The sequence below is a fragment of the Carcharhinus amblyrhynchos genome, chromosome 24 (genome assembly GCF_965287045.1).
Source record: "Carcharhinus amblyrhynchos chromosome 24, sCarAmb.v2.hapA, whole genome shotgun sequence".
Lineage (NCBI taxonomy): Eukaryota > Metazoa > Chordata > Chondrichthyes > Carcharhiniformes > Carcharhinidae > Carcharhinus > Carcharhinus amblyrhynchos.
The window spans coordinates 12120931-12138811 of NC_137347.1; the positions used below are offsets into that span (position 1 = coordinate 12120931).

Genomic DNA, 17881 nt, shown 5'->3' on the forward strand with positions numbered 1-17881 from the left:
GTCTTAAACCCAACACTCTACCCAGGACTGGGAAATAAATACTTAAGATGGCATACCTTAGGGAAGCTACTGAGTTAAACAATGCACAATGTAATTTTCAGCAGAAAGCCCAAGTGTACATGCGATAAAGTCTTACTATGGGCCTGCTGCACATTTACTGGCCCATTACAAATGCTCCCTCAAGCTTAAAGCTCTCTCATTGAGTATAATGCATACTCCAGCTGGACATAAATACAGTAAGGTAAAAGTATTGTTGCCAATAGTCCCAGGTGAACATAGGCTGCTCTTGGGAGAGCTGACTGGTGGTGATTTAACCTGAGGATCACCATACCTCAGGCACGGGGCAGTGTTGAGAAGACATGAATAACCTCAGCCGGGATGGGAATCGAACCCGCACTGCTGTGTCATGCTTCATCACAAATCAACTGTCGAGCTGGCTGAGTTAACTGACAGTCATAAGTACAAGCTGTGACATATCACCAAAAGGAGTTTGTGCATAAAATTATTTGCACGCAAACTTGTTCACTTAACTGTAAGCTGCAGGGTGGGCACTCATCTGGACTAGTGCACATATTCTCTACAAGATGACAAGTCTTTGCTTACCAGATAAGGTTAGAACCGGAAGGATGATGGCCTGAACTAAAGGAGGGTTGAAAGATTTCAAGCCTGTGACTTTGTTACATTATGGACATCCTTCCTTACAAGAGCATTAGGGACGAAGGCAAAGCGATGCATCTCCACAATGTCAAGGGAAAGCGATATCTCGGACCTTATATCTTGCTCTTCTGTTGAATTACTCCCACGCCTACCCACACAAACCATGACACATTCAGCAGCCAGTTCCAGCTGAAGATATGTTCTGGAACCTGCGTTCTAATATTTGTGTCTAGTTTGCCTATTGTAAACCTGAGAGCATTAACAGGAACAGGAATGGAGAGCTGCCTCTCACCAAAGGTTTGAACTGCACAGTACTCATGCAGTGAGCTTGATGACCTAGAACTGACTGAGGGAGGGACAGAATGCTGATGGTAAGGAACAGCAGGTTATGAGTTATACTTCCTGTAATGGGCAGAGCAATAAAACTGAACAATCGCATCTTACTTCCTTGTCAGCAGAAAAGAGGCTGCAAACATGATAATTATAGCACACTTCATTGACCAAGAAAAATGGTCCTTTTGGCTGAAGTCTGCATGACTGTGAGCCATCAGGCAAACATAGCATTAGGAGCCAATATTCAGCCTCTGTTTTGGGTGTATAACATGCAGATCTAAATCCAGTTCTGACATCACAATTTAATTTCAGGTTTAAGATATGCAGCTTCTCTAAATAGCAGGTCACAGATCATCTGACAGAGCCACTATTCACCACTTAGAACCAGAATCCAGAGCTGTCCAAGTTCAATTAAAAATCCAATATTCAAATGGCACACTGCAGACACAGTGGAGCAATCTTAACTCATCAAGGAAGGAAACCCAAACTAAAAATACTAGTTTTAACAGTGCACCCATGGCAAACTCAGTCAGTAGTGCATGAGACCCTTTATCTCAGGGTTGTGGGATTGAACCCTACATTGCACACCTTTGTTTGGGTGGCACAGTGGCTTAACGTAGGGACTCTGGATTGATTCTAGCTTTAGAGTTTGCAAGTTCTCCCTGTGTCTGCGTGGGTTTCCTCCCAAACTACAAAGCAGTGCGGTTTAGGTTGATTGGCCATGCTAAAATGCCCCTTAGTGTCAGCAGGGTTAGCAAGGTAAATACGTGTGGTTACAGGGGTAGGGCTTGGGTGGGATTGTTGTTGGTGCAGGCTCAATGGGCCAAATAGCCCCCTTCTGGACTGTAGGGATTCTATGATACACTAGCCTAATATTAGTCTCCACTGGCATCATTGCATCAATGGGTAGGCAAGTTTTGTTAACTATTTACATTTTAACCTATTCCTCAGAAAACAAATCCATCTTACCTCAACTAAACATTGAAAATATGGGTAAAATGTTACTTATTACTTACAAAATGTCACATAGGTTAGAACAGTAAAAATCTTCAATATGTATTTTTAGATATTTAACCAAAGATCTTTAATATAAACCATGAGCTACAAGTCCAGAATACATGCCAGAAGGTCTGTTCTTGCAAACAAAGATACAATACCTACAACAAATGCACCAGGGAATATTCTCTCTGGACTAGTAATCCAGAGACCCAGAACAAGATCTGGGGACTCGTGTTCGAATCCCACCATGGCAGATGATGAAATTTGAATTCAATAAAAATCTTGAAAGATGACCATGAAATCATTGTCAATTGTTGTAAAAACCCAATTGGTTCACTAATATCCTTCAGGGAAGGAAATTTGCTGCTCTTACTTGGTCTGGCCTACACGTGACTTTATATCCGCAGCAATGAGGTTGACTCTGAAATGCCCTCTGAACTGGAGGACAATTAGTGATAGGCAACAAATGCTGGCCCAGCCAGTGATGTTCATGTCCTTTAAAATTAATTTATAAAAAGATACAGGGGTATAAATACCCATCCTGTCTGCCACTGGAATCATAGCCAGCGAGGGGCAGACTCTGGAATGGTCTGTTGATCTCAGGCAGGATTTTCTGGTTTTGGAGTGAGAGTGGCTGGAAAATCCCACCCACGGTGTCAGAGGTTTCCAAAACAGATCGATGCTGGACTTGGGAAGCCTTTATTGTCCTTTACTGATCTACAGAGGTCCTTGGTTTTAGTTAATTGCTTGCTGATTATAACATATTAAGAAGTTTCACAATACCAGGTTAAAGTCCAACAGGTTTATTTGGGATCACAAGCTTTCGGAGTGCTGGTCCTTCATCAGGTGAGTGAAAATCTTCCTGATGAAGGAGCAGTGCCCTGAAAGCTCGTGATCCCAAATAAACCTGTTGGGTTTTAACATGGCGTTGTGAGACTTCTCACTTTGCCCACCCCAGTCCAATGCCAGCATCTCCACATCATGATTAAAACACAACTTTAAGTAATTATCATTGAATATTTCTGTTGCCAATGATTTAAAAAGTAGTTTTCTTTCTACAGTTTTTAGTGATGGCCTTCTATTTAAACTATTTGAAAACTACTGACAATCTCACATGGCTGGTTAGTACTCCAAGTTCCAGTTAATTTTGAATCAAAGAATCAATAGAATCCCTCCAGTGCAGAAAGAGGCCATTTGGCCCATCGAGCCTTCACCAATCACAACTCAGGCCCTATATCCACAACCTCTCATATTCACTCTGTTAATCCCCTGGCACTAGGATCAATTTAGTATGGCCAATCAACCTAACACACACATCTTTGGATTGTGGGAGGGAACTGGAGCACCCAGAGGAAACCCACGCAGACATGGGGAGAATGTGAAAACTCCACATAGACAGTGACCCGAGGCCAGAATTGAACCCGAGTCCCTAGTGCCAGGAGGCAGCAGTGCTAACCACTCTGCCACCATGCCATCCTTATGACTTAGCTAATCAGGTTTTATTCCTGGTAACTTTTGCATATGGAAGTTTCATATTCAGGTGAAATATGCAGAATGAAAGAGTCCTCAGACATCACGATAGAGCTTTTTACAAGAAGGAAGCCACATTCACAATGTTTTTTTTTAAAAAAAGCACTTGCACTTTTTTGCTATTAAGAGATAATTCTGGAGGCTGTTGCAAATTTGGGATATTTAATGGAAGCATCACATCTTTGAACCATTTCTTAGCATTGTTATAACTGAATATTTACTGTACAATCTGAAAATTGCACCATTTCGGTGATTAGTGCTTGTAAGAAGCAACAACCCCAAAAATGACTTTCTGCGGCACTGATGACTGGATTTGCCTCATGGAGCATTTCACACTATTGTCAGATATGAAGCAATATTAAAATAACCACAGAATTTGCAACTACAGTAACTATTCCGTACAGTTCATCCGAACTATGATGTACAAAATAATTTGATAGCTCTTATGAGCATAAATGTTTAAATTAGATAGAATGAACAAAGACCACAGAGTAACTAACCATTCAAAGTTATGATTCCGGACAAAAACAGAGTCCCTGAATGGACAAATTCTGCCCCATGCTCAACCTCTCATCCCCTTACAGACTCAGGATGAATTCAATCTAATTGTGATCTGATGCATATCATGGGAGTTTTAATTATGGCTGAACTCGGAGTTCAGAGTGAATTATTATACACACAGTAGGTAGAATACAGAGTCAGCCCATTCAGCCCAACCACATTCCAACAGCAATTATCCTCCACGACTAAATATTCTTAATCACGTTTACCTGATCTGTGCCCATGTGCCTATTTCGCCTTTTCCTTCACCCACCAATACAATCTAATTCTGAATGTGGATGAAGCTTCTGTCTTGCCTATTGACTTTGCCAGATCCCGATGTAAAGAGGTTCTCCTGCTCGCAGTCCTGAATCGCTTACATTTAATCTTGTGCCGGTCATAGAATTATAGAATCCCTACAGTACAGAAGAAGGCCGTTAGGCCCATTGAGTCCGTATCGACCACAATCTCACCCAGGTCCTTTCCTGTGACCTCACATGTTCACCCTGCTAATCCCCCAACATTTGGGTCAATTTTGCATGGCAAATCAACCTAACCCGCAAATTTTTGGACTGTAGGAGGAAACCGGAGCACCTGGGGAAAACACATGCAGACACGGGGAGAAAGTGCGAACTCCACACAGACAGTGAACAAGGCCGGAATTGAACCTGGGTCCCTGGCACTGTGAGGCAGTAGTTCTAACCATTGTGCCACCATGCTGCCTCTCTTGCCAGTTGTCTCTTGTTCTATAGCCCTCAAATACTGGGAAAAGGCTGCTTCTATTTGCCCTGCTCTTTGGTAATTTTATATATTGCTTTTGTTGTGTTTTGTAATATTTCACTCTTAAACCTGTTTGGGCACCAGAATCATGGACAGAGGGAACCTTTGTGACCCCACTTGGTGTACTGTGCGCAGTTCTGGTCGCCTCACTACAGGAAGGATGTGGAAGCTATTGAGAGGGTGCAGAGGAGATTTACAAGGATGCTGCCTGGATTGGGAGGTATGCCTTATGAAGATAGGTTGAAGGAGCTCGGTCTCTTCTCCCTGGAGAGACGAAGGTTGAGAGGCGACCTGGTAGAGGTTTATAAAATGTTGACAGGAATAGATAGGGTGGATTCTCAGAGGCTATTTCCCAGGGCTGAAATGTTCGCTATGAGAGGACACAGGCTTAAGGCGCTGGGAAGCAAGTAAAGAGGAGATGTTAGGGGAAAGTTTTTCACTCAGAGGGTGGTGTGTGAGTGGAATCGGCTGCTGTCAGTGGTGGTAGAGGCAAACTCGCTGGGGTCTTTTAAAAGGCTTCTGGATGAGTACATGGGATCTAATGGCATTTGGAGTTACAGATAGTTCTACGGCTTGTTAGGTATAGATGTGATCGGCGCAAACTGTGGGCCGAAGGGCCTGTTTGTGCTGTAGTGTTCTATGTTCTATTGACCCATTGTACCCAATTAGTGTCTGGTATTGTTTTTCATTTATTAGTAGCTGTGTTTCTAATAAACATTGAGACAATGCACAAGCATCACACCTAATGAGAATGGTTTTATTTTATTCAAGCAAACACAGTCTGCTATAAAAACTACGGTGCATTTTTATCTGTACAGCTTTGCTCCATGGATGCCCTTCTGAACAAAACACAGACAAAACTCCCTAACCTGTTTAAGAAATAGAAAAGTCCTTTATTTCCATTGAGGCAGGCATTAGCAATTTAAAACAACTAGCCTGAAAACAGCAAACGTGAATATTTCAGATTCATGAGGTCAATACATTTTTGGGTACTAAGAGAATTATGAAATATGGAAATAGGGTAAGAAGACGGAGCTGAAATAAAAGATCCGCACTACCTTATTTAATGTTGGGGTATGCTCAAAGGACCAGATGGCCGACTCCTGCATTTTCTTATGTTCTTAACTGATATCCTTTTTCTTTAATTTTTTGCCTCTCCCCTCTCCTGTGCGCAGGTTATGTACCACACTGGCTTGCACTGATGCCTCACACACCAGGTACCCAGGTTCGATTCCCAGCTTGAGTAACTGCCTGTGCAGAGTTTGCACATTCTCCCCGTGAAGCGTGGGTGTCCTCTGGGTGCTCCAGTCTCTGCCCACAGTTTGAACGTGCTGGTTAGGTGCATTGGCCATGCTAAATTCTCCCTCACATACCCAAACTGGTGCCGGAGTGTGGTGACTAGGAGATTTTCACAGTAACGTCATTGCAGTGTTAATGTAAGCCTACTTGTGACAATAATAAATAAAATTTATTTTGTTCAATAATCATCTTGGAATCCATCACCATTTTTTTCATCTGTCCCCTGAAGATTGTGGATGCTTGCCAGGGTTTCACTCCATAGGTAGCTCTATTCTACCTCAGATTGCCATCTGTTTTGTATGATGCACAACCCCACACAATATAGCTACATCTACACACAATGCGATTGAAGGAGCTTACACAGCCGCAATTGTGAGATGTTCCAACATAGCTTCAACACCCACAAATTCCATGCTCCGTAAATTTGTAGGAATGCTGATGGATTGTACAGTGAAAATATAGGCAGTTCAAGCTGTCCTTAGATCTTTCACTTCACAACACCAATGAGGAGATTGTTCACTCCCTTCGATCTTTGTCGTTAAAGTCTAACCAGAAGCTATGAAATGTAAAATGTTCGACACACTTAACAACGCCAGCTGAAGTAAATTGATAAGAGAAAATAAAATACTTACTGTTGTTGTCAATGAGGAGAGTGGCTCAATCTTAAATCTGGTGGAGTGCAGTTTGGTCTGTGTGTATGATAAAAGAGAAATAATTGTTAAAGGTGCTCACAGCAACATGGGTATTGGAGTAGCCCTTTAACTTGTCCTGTAGTTAAATTAGACCATGGCTGCTCTATGAGTTAACTCATAGAGACTGCTTGTACTCAGCTCTTTAATAACACAGATAAGTATTTAGGTATATTGTGGTAACATCTATATGTTTTCAGTTCAGTTCAGTTGCTGTTCTGAATCCTGCATAAGCTTTTGAGGCAAGATCTCTTCTCTCTCTTACCAGTAAAATTAATCTCTTTTACTTTCTGTAAAATGCTAATTATAAAAGATGCGTAATAAAGACGTTTGAACCAGTTGTGTCTATGTCTATTCTAAAGGAATGAACAGATCCTACATCCCTTATCAGCCTAGCTCTAATCTCCCCACTGGAGAAAACTTTCACTATTCCTATCAACTTTTTTGATTAAGTGTTTTAATTAGTTCATTCATTAATCTTATAAATTCAAGGGAATGCAAGCCCAGTCTATGCAATCTGTCGAGGTATAATTCTGATGAAAATGTACGGCATCTGCTCCAAGGCCAATATAACCTTCTGAGGGTGTGGTATCCAATAATGACAATAGTTGTCTAGATGGAGTTTAACTCAAGCTCGCTACAGCTGGAACATCACCTCCACCCCTTTGTAATCCAGCTCTCTTGAGATAATGGTAAACATTTCATTCAACTTTTCAATTACTTTTAGTCATTTCTCGATTTGAATCTCCAAAACTCTTTACTCCTCCACAGTTCTTTGTTACTTGCCATTTAGGTAATAGCCTGATTCTATTTTTCTGAAATCAAAAATGAATGACTTCACACTTTCCCCAAATTGAACTCCATTTGCTACAGCTTTCCTTGCCTGCTTAAATCATCTATATCCCATTGTCATTTTCTCAACCCCCCGCTTCTGTATATTTACTGTGCCCCCAACTAACCTAGCACTGTAAGAAGTTTCACAACACCACGTTAAAGTCCAACAGATTTATTTGGAATCACGAGCTTTCGTTGCCTGATGAAGGAGCAGTGCTCCGAAAGTTTGTGGTTACAAATTAAACCTGTTGGACTTCAACCTGCTGTTGTGAGATTTCTTACTGTGCTAACCTAGTACTGTCAGTGATATAGCTCCCTATTCCTTCTTCCAAGCCATCTACAAATATAGTAAAAAAAAACTGTGTTCCCAGTCGTGGATGGGGAGGGGGTGCATTCAGTTTGTATCATGTGTAGATGGAATTAAGATAGACTATGAATTGGAGGTCACAGTGTGAATTTGCTATGAACTACATTCCTCTTTGCATTTCAATAATGTACATACAAAATTTTATAATATTACTATATTAGCATTCTGCACACATAAATACAGATACATTACTAGCTTGAAGTAAGCAGATAACTAGCTAGCTCAGTAGAGATAGGTAGTAGGTTGAAGGAAATTAAATCTATTTTAATAAAACATTTTCTGGCAATGTTAAGTGCTGAGAATTGTAAGGATAAAGGAAGTCAGTACCACCAACATCAGTCTCCACCAGTTTAAAACTCCATTGAGAATCTTCCTCAAGACTGAGCGAGTGTACTGCAGGACCATGTCTATTCGGCGTCCCTGGTGTTAAACAGTTGTACATTTGCAATTGGCTTGCTGGATGTCATGGGTCATTAACACAATGAGGAAACAGTGGTCATCCACCTTGGCAGTGGGGCTGAAATAGAGAGAAAAACACAAGATTTCTTCCCTGAATAACATACTGTATGTCACATCAAATAATTTTGAGATGAACTTTCTTATAATAAATAATCCTATTAATTACAGGTATGCAGCCTCTCAATTGTTCAGATATTTTACACCCATTCCAAAGTGAAGATAACTCAGCTTAACATCTTATCTGAAAGGCATCACATTTCTCCTTCAGTCATGCTGAATTACTAGAGTGGGTTTTAATCCATATGATTCCAATTCAGATGCAAATGTGTGCTGCCAAAACACCCACAATTGATGGCCTGCACTGAGTGGGGCAGTATGGACAAAGGAGGTCCACATTCAATCCTGTCTGACCTGAATTCAATGCTCCATGGTACTTTCAGCTATCAGTGCCCCAGTCTAATTATATAACTTATAGGGACCAATTAAAGTGTATAAATTATGTGTAGAGTAACAGATACTCTGGAGTGAACACTTAAGGCTCCAATCTGGGCCCAAAGCAAAACATACCATGGATGCTAGCAATCTGAAATAAAAATAGAAAATGCTGGATATTGTTAGTGAATATCTGGAGAGAGAAGCAGAGCTGAAGCTTCAGAACCTCCAAAGGCATTCAAACTGTTTACCTCTGAATCTTTTTGCAGTGACTCCCATATCACCAACAACTCTAACCCCACTATCCTGCCCCACTCCCACCGCACATCCAGTGTGGTCAAACTGAACAGATTTTTAGTCAATAAATCAGAATACATGGTGAACAGAAATAGTTTACAAATATATCAGCACTCTGATGAATTCAGAACTCAGTCTATGAAAATTAGGACAACCATACTGCTCCCATTCTCATCCATAAGCGTCTGTGTCTTACCCCCCCCATGCAGTTACTACTAAGTTGGTGAAAGCCCAGTGTTCACTTCTTCCCTCTAAGCCCTTGCTGACACTAACATTCCTCCCAATTCTCCTGAAACCTGACCAAAAGCTGTTGACATTCAATTGCAAAAGGGTGCTTTAGTGTTGCTGTCACTGGAGACTGGAATGTGAGCACAATTCTCCCAGCCATTGGCCATCCGTCATGCACTGTTGTGGTTACCAGTAACTAAGTAACTGTAAAAGTAATGCAGAAATATTCCGTTCCCTCCTCCGCCCCCCTCCCCCCAACCCATAGGTCAATGGACATTTATATTCAGATATGAATAACAAGATTGAAATGCCAGACTATGAATGGAATGTGTCAAAAACACATGGATTATTTGTGGGAGGCAATTTTCTCCTTTGTCATGTCAGAAGCACAATACGTCAGAGCGGCTGAAAATTGGCAAAGCCGCTCAACCGCGCAGAAATGGGAAATGGAAAACGATAAAACTATCCATGCGGGAAAAATATATTTCGGAATCCAAATGAAAACAGTTGAATAAAGAACAGGAAACATGGCTTATATGACCTCACCAACCTTTGGGCTGGTAGCTTGTCAATTTAAAGGACAGGACGTAAAGTCATAGCCTGAGACATCAAGAAACCTTCAATAAAGTACCAGCTGCTTGCCTGTATGTTAGAAGTTTGTGGATTCAAGCCCTGACTTAAGCATACAGTCAAGATATGGTGGGGTGGCACCTGGGGCGGCACAGTGGCACAGTGGTTAGCACTGTTGCCTCAGAGCGCAAGGAACCCAGATACGATCCCTGGCTTGGGTCACTGCCTGTACGTTCTTCCCGTGTCTGTGTGGGCTTCTTCCGGTTTCCTCCTAGAGTCCAAAAGATATGCTGGTTAGGCGCATTGGCCATGCTAAATTCTCCCTTAGTGTAACCGAACAGGTGCCGGAGTGTGGTGACTAGGAAATTTCCACAGTAACTTCATTGCAGTGTTAATGTGAGCCTACTTGTGACGCTAATAAATAAACTTTAAAACTTTTTTTAAAAAAATGCACTTCAATACAGCATTGAAGTCATGCTGCACGCATGGAAAATTCATGCGATGTATACAATGAGATTGCTGATCCAATGCAGTTAATATTTGCAGTGAGAAGTTCTCAGTCAGAACTGGAGGAATTTTCAAGAGGTATACATGGCAAGGTTTCAGTGGTTCTCTTTTTTGCTATCTATGGCTGACTGGTGATTGCTCATTTTTGATAGTTTGATTTTTAACCTTGGGGTCGACGATTCCGTCCCTCGTTTTCCTGCCTGGCGTTCATGCATTCTCTACCTGCTGTTTTATGAAAATATAAATTTGTGACAATCGCACACAAAAGTGTGCCACAAATTTCCATGTGACATGACACTCAAAGGGTCATGGCCAAATTGCATGCCAGGTACAAGACTTTATGAAATAATGCAGATTGATTGAGTGTGTTCAGGTGATGGTGCTGTTTCTCTCTTTGATGATGAAATGGAAAATGTATTGCAAGTTATTTTGCATCCTCTGCTGGCCATAGGATGTCATCACATTTTTGGAACATTTGTTTATTTCTGCTGCCAGTTTAAAAGGTAATCGCGTGGAAAAATCAAATATGTTCCAGCCCAAGAGCGTGCTGACAGCTGCTACATTTAATTCTTTTTAAAAAAATAATAAATATCCAGGTCTTCACTTGTTTCAAAGATTTTTTTTAGAAACATTTGGATCTCCTCATTCATAATCACGGAATTGCCCCGACACGGAAGGAGGCCTTTCGGTGCATCTTGTAAACACCAGCTCTCCAAATGAACAACTCATCCAATGCCATTCCCTCACTTTTTCTCTTGTAACCCTACACATTCTTACTTTTTAGTTAACAATCTAATTTAGCAGCTGGCTCTTATTTTATATTCAACTGCAATCCCTCCTTATTCATTTTTTAAACAGGTGCTTCCAGCTTCATGGCAAACAAAGGGTTGGAATGTGAGTCTTCACCGGTGTATAAGATGATGAATGGGATGGATAGGATAGAGGTGGAAAGACTCTTCCCGCTCAAAAAAGACAATAGGACTAGGGGGCACAGCCTCAAGATAAAAGGGGGGCGGTTTAGAACGGAGTTGAGGAGGAACTTCTTCACTCAAAGGGTGGTGAATCTCTGGAATTCTCTGCCCGTTGAAGTGGTGGAGGCTGCCTCGCTAAATATTTTTAAGACGCGGGTTGATGGGTTTTTGATAGGAGAGGGGATTAAGGGTTATAGGAGAGGGGATTAAGGGTTATGGGGAGAGGGCGGGAAAGTGGAACTGAGCAGCGACAGATCAGCCATGATCTTATTGAATGGCGGGGCAGGCTCGAAGGGCTGGATGGCCTACTCCTGCTCCTATTTCTTATGTTCTTATATTCCAACCATTATTTTGTAAATTGAGTTTGTGTCTTTATATGCCCTGTTTGTGAACAGGACTCCCAATCACCTGATGAAGGGGCAGCACTCCGAAAGCTTGTGGCTTGTGCTACCAAATAAACCTGTTGGACTTTAACCTGGTGTTGTGAGACATCTTACTGTGCTTATCCCAGTCCAATGCCGGCATCTCCACATCATGGGTTTCCTCCCACAGTCTGAAGGACGTGCTGGTTAGGTGCATTGGCCATGCTAAATCCTCCCTCAGTGTGCCCAAACAGGTGGCGTCTAGGCAATTTTCACAGCAACTTCATTGCAGTGTTAACATAAGCCTACTTGTGACTAATAAATAAACTTTACTTTAACTTTTTTTTAAAGAGGAAATCAATGGTAACAACACTAAATTGTAAACAACAATTTAGACTTACACTCAAACAAGAAAATCATCACTGATTTACCAGGAAGACAAAAAGAAAATCCTGACTAAAATATATTTCAATCTGATTTAACACCACACTTGTGAAACCCTGGAGTCCTTGGCCAGAGTTTTCCAGCCTCCCTCCCCCACTTGCAACAGATTCCCCGAGGCAGGATGGGGTGATCGTTTCAAATAGTCATTGACATTCTTGGGACAGGAAAATCCCACCAGTGAGGGATTGAAAATTCCAGTCTTTGGTAGACCGATTCTTGTTCTTATATTCAGTCATGAGATGTGGGCATCACTGACTGGGACAGGATCTATTGTCCACCCCTAACTGCCCTTGAGGACATGGTGCTGAGATGCCTTTTTGTTTTGGTACTTTTATTCTAGTCAAAAAGCCAATTCAAATGAAGCCCAATCAAGGTCCCCATGAGGGACAAAAAAATCCAAGCAGACATACTTTGCAACCCATCTTGACTCAATCAAACATTATCCAAGCTGATAGGATGAGGCATTGCACCCATCCCGAGCTTGATCTAATGCTTCATCTTAGCCAAAAGGCCGAGATGGCTTTGAAAAATTGCATCAGGTAAAGCCTCGGTTTAACCTCATTGGCTACCCTGATCCTTTACTCTATGCTAGCCAGGGTAAACCACGATTGCAGGAGTCAGCATACACCCAGTACAATGGGCTAATCCCATCCCCTGCCTGATCGTTATGTAAAATTTATTTATTATTATTGTCACAAGTAGGCGTGCATTAACACTGCAATGAAGTTACTGTGAAAATCCCCTAGTCGCCACACTCAGGCACCTGTTCGGGTAAACTGAGGGTGAATTTAGCATGGCCAATGCACCTAACCAGCACTGTGTGAGGAAACCACAGCACCCAGAGGATATCCACGTAGACACGGGGAGAATGTGCAGACTCTGCACAGACTCTGCACAGACAGTGACCCAAGCTGGTACTTGAACCCAAGTCCCTGGCACTGTGAGGAAGCAGTGCTAACCATTGTGCCACCGTGCCACCCATTGATTCTCCCCTACCAGGTAAGGAGTGCAATGCCTTCTTGAATAAAACTGATTAGCTCCTTATGTCATTTCAGTTATCAGCTAAGAGATCACCATTTTACTGTGGATATGGAATAATGTACCTGTCCACCAGGATAGGGATGGCAGATTTCCTTCCCTCAGGATTAATCTACGAGTTGGATTTCTTTATACAAAAATCCAGTTGTTTCATGGTCTCCATTATGATTAGTTTTTGATTTCAGATTTCTTTAATTCATTGAATTTAAATTCCCCAGTCTCCATGATGAGATTTGAATTCATGAAGCTAAATTATTAGTCCTGGTCTCTAGAACATGTGATGAAGGGTCATCCAGACTCAATGTTAGCTCTATTCTCTCTCCTCAGATGCTGTCTGACCTGCTGAGGTTTTCTTGCATTTCCTGTTTTGCTCTGGGATATCAGTTCAGTAATGTAACTACCGTAGCCTGGAATGTGATAACACTGTGATTCTGATTCTGTGAATCATGGGAATTATTATTGGAAACATGCAATGATCAGTAACATAAAGATTTCTGTGACTGCCAAAATTTGTACAAAAAAAGCAATATTTTCTGTCTGAATATTTCCATTCATTAACTGGACATGTATATGTGCAACATGCGTACAGGATTCTTAACATTTGGTTTATTTTTACTATGTTTAGAATAAATGACAGCCTAGCTTCTCACTTTTAGTATTACCTTACAGATAGAATAACAATAATTCCCATCGCCTTTTTCACTGCTTAACAAGGGGGGCAGCTAACTCAATGCCCTCCTGCCGATTCATTTGGTAAGTAGCACAATACCAGCACAGGAAGAAGATGCCAACAGAAACAGTATGACACATCATTGTGAATAGAACAGAGGCCGAGGAAGTGACTGAAACTCCATTTAGACCAAATGACCCCAATCTTCTTTAAGCAATAAATACTATGCATGTGTAATCTCCAAAAAGAAAACACACGCACAGCCTGCACCATGTAAATTCCTACCTTGGTACGTCAAGAGTTGAGCAGAAATGTAATTATCTTGTCCGTTCATTCAGAGAAGGGTAAGAATCCTGTGCAGTTTCTTGTTCAGCTTGGCGTTCTGATACATGGCATTCTGAGCAGTACTCCACCTCTCAATCTGTTAATCATGTGAGACTTCCAAGTGTGTACACATACCTCCTAATGTTGCCATGTCACTCTTAGTAACTGCATGGCTGATCTGATGTGTAAACAAACCCAGGAGGAAACAGACTGTAATCTAGGACTTCATAATTGAACATCATGTTAATCCATCCTCATCTCAACAGCACTATTGTCATGAAAGTGCTGCCTTGTTGACCAAGCCAATTGCAAAGGCTGTCGTTTTGCCTCATCTTAAGTCTCCACATATTTTTAAAGTAACAAATTAAAAATAAGGACTTCTTTCTCCCTTTCTAAGTATTGCAGCCTTTCAATTAGTTATTCAACAGCGGCCCCTTATTTTGATGAGGTTTTCAAGGATTTTAATAAACTGGCCATTGAACTGTCTCGTCACTAGTTTTCTGAAAGGAAGCAGCGAGGTTGTTTTGTTAACAGCTCATCACCCCTCTGGTGAACACAGCAATTGAAAAATACAGCTGTAACCACACAGCAGATCATTGAAATTGTCAGGTCGCATTTTGCATTGCTTTACCCATCGCTCACGGTTCACTGAAAATTAACTTGATACAAAAAATATTGCAGAGATCAGTGTTTGCAAACTGGAGCCATTTGAAACAACAGAAGTACGGAAACATAATTTTTTAAAGTTTATTCATTTCATAGAATCTGCAGAGCAGGAGGCTATTTGGCCCTTTGAGTCTGCATCTACAACAATCCTACCCAGGTCCCATCCCCGTAATCCCCTACTCTCCTAGTCACTCTGACTCTGAGGGACAATTTGTCATGGCCAATTAACCTAACCCGCACATCTTTGGACTGTGGAAGGAAACTGGAGCACAGACACGGCGAATGTGCAAACTCTACACTAAGAAGTCTCACAATACCAGGTTAAGGTCCAACAGGTTTATTTAAAATCACAAGCTTTCAGAGCACTTCTCCTTCATCAGGTGATGGACCACTCATTACATTAACATAGCAATGAAGTTACTGTGAAAATTCCCTAGTTGCCATGCTCTGGTGCCTGTTCAGATACACTGAGGGAGAATTTAGCATGGCCAATGCACCTAACTAGCATGTCTTTTGGACTGTGGGAGGAAACTAGGATACCGCGAGGAAACCATATAGACATGGGGAGAACTTGCAGACTCTGCACAGTGACCCAAGCCGGGAATCGAACACAGGTCCCTGGCTCTGTGAGGCAGCAGTGCTAACCACTGTGCTACCGTTATTTTGAAAATTGATCAAAGATCAATTCAGGTTCTCATTTTTACAAGAATTAGAACTGAAAGGTGATTAACATTTTCTCATTCCGGGAATCTCCATTTGGTCCCGTTAGTCAAGATTGGCACTTTACACACCACCCACTGTGAAAAATTGCATTTTTTTTATAATCTGGTTCACAAATTTGTTTTCAGTTTTTAAATAAAAGGAATGCAACTCACTTTGCCTGTGTGAATGTAGAAGTGTTAACACTTCATACAGCATATATCTTAATCCAAAGCTCTCCGTCACTACTCACCTTCAACTTTACCCACTCCAAATATTTTCCTCTGATCTTGACAAGAGGACTGATGTGGGATCGGTCTGCGGTACCTCATGTAGGTGACATGCTTCATCATGGCCACAAGGCACCAAATGCCAGCAAACTACAGGATGATCTGGTGTGGGGGGGGTCAGTCAGTCTTCATTCGATTTCCATGCATGTCCCCTTTCCAGGAGCCACTAAATGCTGACCACCCTGATTGGTTTCCCCTTTCTTAGCCCAGAGTACTGAGGTCAATTGGAACATTCCCATCTCATCCTCGTTAACTCTTGTTCTCTATCCTTCCTGATCTGAGTTTGGAAAGTAAGTCTTAAAACACATTCTTCACATCCACGGGGCCATGCCAAAGAACTTTTCACTCAATCAAGTGCTCATGAAATGATCACTGATGTAGTGGAGGAAATGTGGCAGCCAATTTGCACAGAGCAAGATCCCACATACAGAAATGTGTTTCTAAGCAGATCGTGTGGCTTTTTTGGGTGATGCCGGCTGAAGGATAAATATTGGCCAGGGGAGAATTCCCACGTTCTCCATAATAATAGCATGGGATCGTTTATGTCCTCCTGAGCGGGCAGGCTGGTTCAACAGCTTGACATATCATCCGAAAATCAGCAACTCCAACAGTGCAACGCTCCCTGAGCATCAGCCTAGATGATCTGTACAATTCTCAGGGGTGAGACACTGACCCACAACCACCATGCAGTACTTTTACCCATGGAGTCATTGGGGCAGACATACAAATCATTGCCTTTTTTAGAAACCTATTTATATATTTGAGACACGTTCCACTGCAGCGAGTTAACAAGCTCATATTTTTACCAGAGCACAGTGCAGCAAGGCAAAACAAAGTCTTTTCAAACAGCTAGCAACAGGAGGGGGGAAACCTGCTGTCAGAGATCTCAGAGCCAATGACTCTCCCTGCATGGTTAGAGACAAGGAAAGAGGAAAATAAATATTGCAATTACTGGGCCCAAAGGGGAAGTATGTTCAACACATGACTTCTGTCACAATCCTTGCAAACAGCTTGGTAAAATCATAGAACTTTACAGCACAGAAGGTTATCCAACCTGGTGTTCAATTTGTCTAATTTAGTCCACCTTGCAGTTTTGTTCTAACCCTAAAATTTAGTGTCTTCCAGCACGAAGTCTTTCGAAAATTACAATAGGAATTTACTCCATAGTCACACACCTTCCAGATCAAAACAACTCTGAAGAAATCTCTCCTCACAAGATAGCTTATTGCAGGTGCAGCAGGTAATCAAGAAGGTAAATGGAATGTTGGCTTTTATCGCGAGAGGGATGGAGTATAAAAGCAGGGAGGTCATGCTGCAATTGTACAAGGTACTGGTGAGGCCACACCTAGAGTACTGTGTACAATTTTGCTCCCTTTATTTAAGGAAGGATATATTAGCTTTGGAGGGGATACAGAGAAGGTTCACCAGGTTGATTCTGAAGATGAGGGGGTTAGCTTATGAGGAGAGACTGAGTAGGTTGGGCCTGTCCTGATTGGAGTTTAGAAAGTTGAGGGGAGATTTTATAGAGACATATAAGATAATGACGGGGTTAGATAGGGTAGAAGCAGCGAGGTTATTTCCACTTAAAACGGAAACAAGAACTAGGGGGCATAGCCTCAAAATACAGGGGAGTCAATTTAGAACAGAGTTGAGGAGGAACTTCTTATCCCAGAGGGTAGTGAATCTTTGGAATTCTCCACCCAATGAAGCAGTAGAGGCTACCTCATTAAGTGTGTTTGAGTCACAGATAAATAGATCTTTAATCAGTAAGGGAATTAAGGGTTATGGGGAGCAGGCGGGTAAGTGGAACTGAACCCACTATCTGATCAGCCATGATCTTATTGAATGGCGGAGCAGCCTCGAGGGGCTAGATGACCTAATCCTGCTCCTATTTCT

The 17881-nt window shown here is 41.8% G+C and overlaps 1 protein-coding gene across 3 annotated transcripts in view; it reads right to left on the reverse strand.

The window, feature by feature from the left end:
- The window catches only part of LOC145357830 (uncharacterized), a 39413-nt gene extending 25003 nt beyond the window's left edge, over nt 1–14410 (reverse strand). Inside the window, exons 1-3 of one of the 3 annotated variants that reach the window (XM_080211359.1) lie at nt 14292–14410; nt 8363–8545; nt 6771–6827 (exon numbers count right to left, since the gene is read on the reverse strand). In XM_080211359.1, coding sequence (XP_080067485.1) covers nt 6771–6827; nt 8363–8470 — 165 coding nt within the window. In that variant the 5' untranslated portion in view covers nt 8471–8545; nt 14292–14410. Of the gene's footprint in view, nt 1–6770; nt 6828–8355; nt 8546–14291 lie in introns of those variants that run through there. The other 2 variants (XM_080211361.1, XM_080211360.1) reach the window with 2 other exon arrangements.
- Between the last annotated feature and the right edge of the window lie 3471 nt (nt 14411–17881).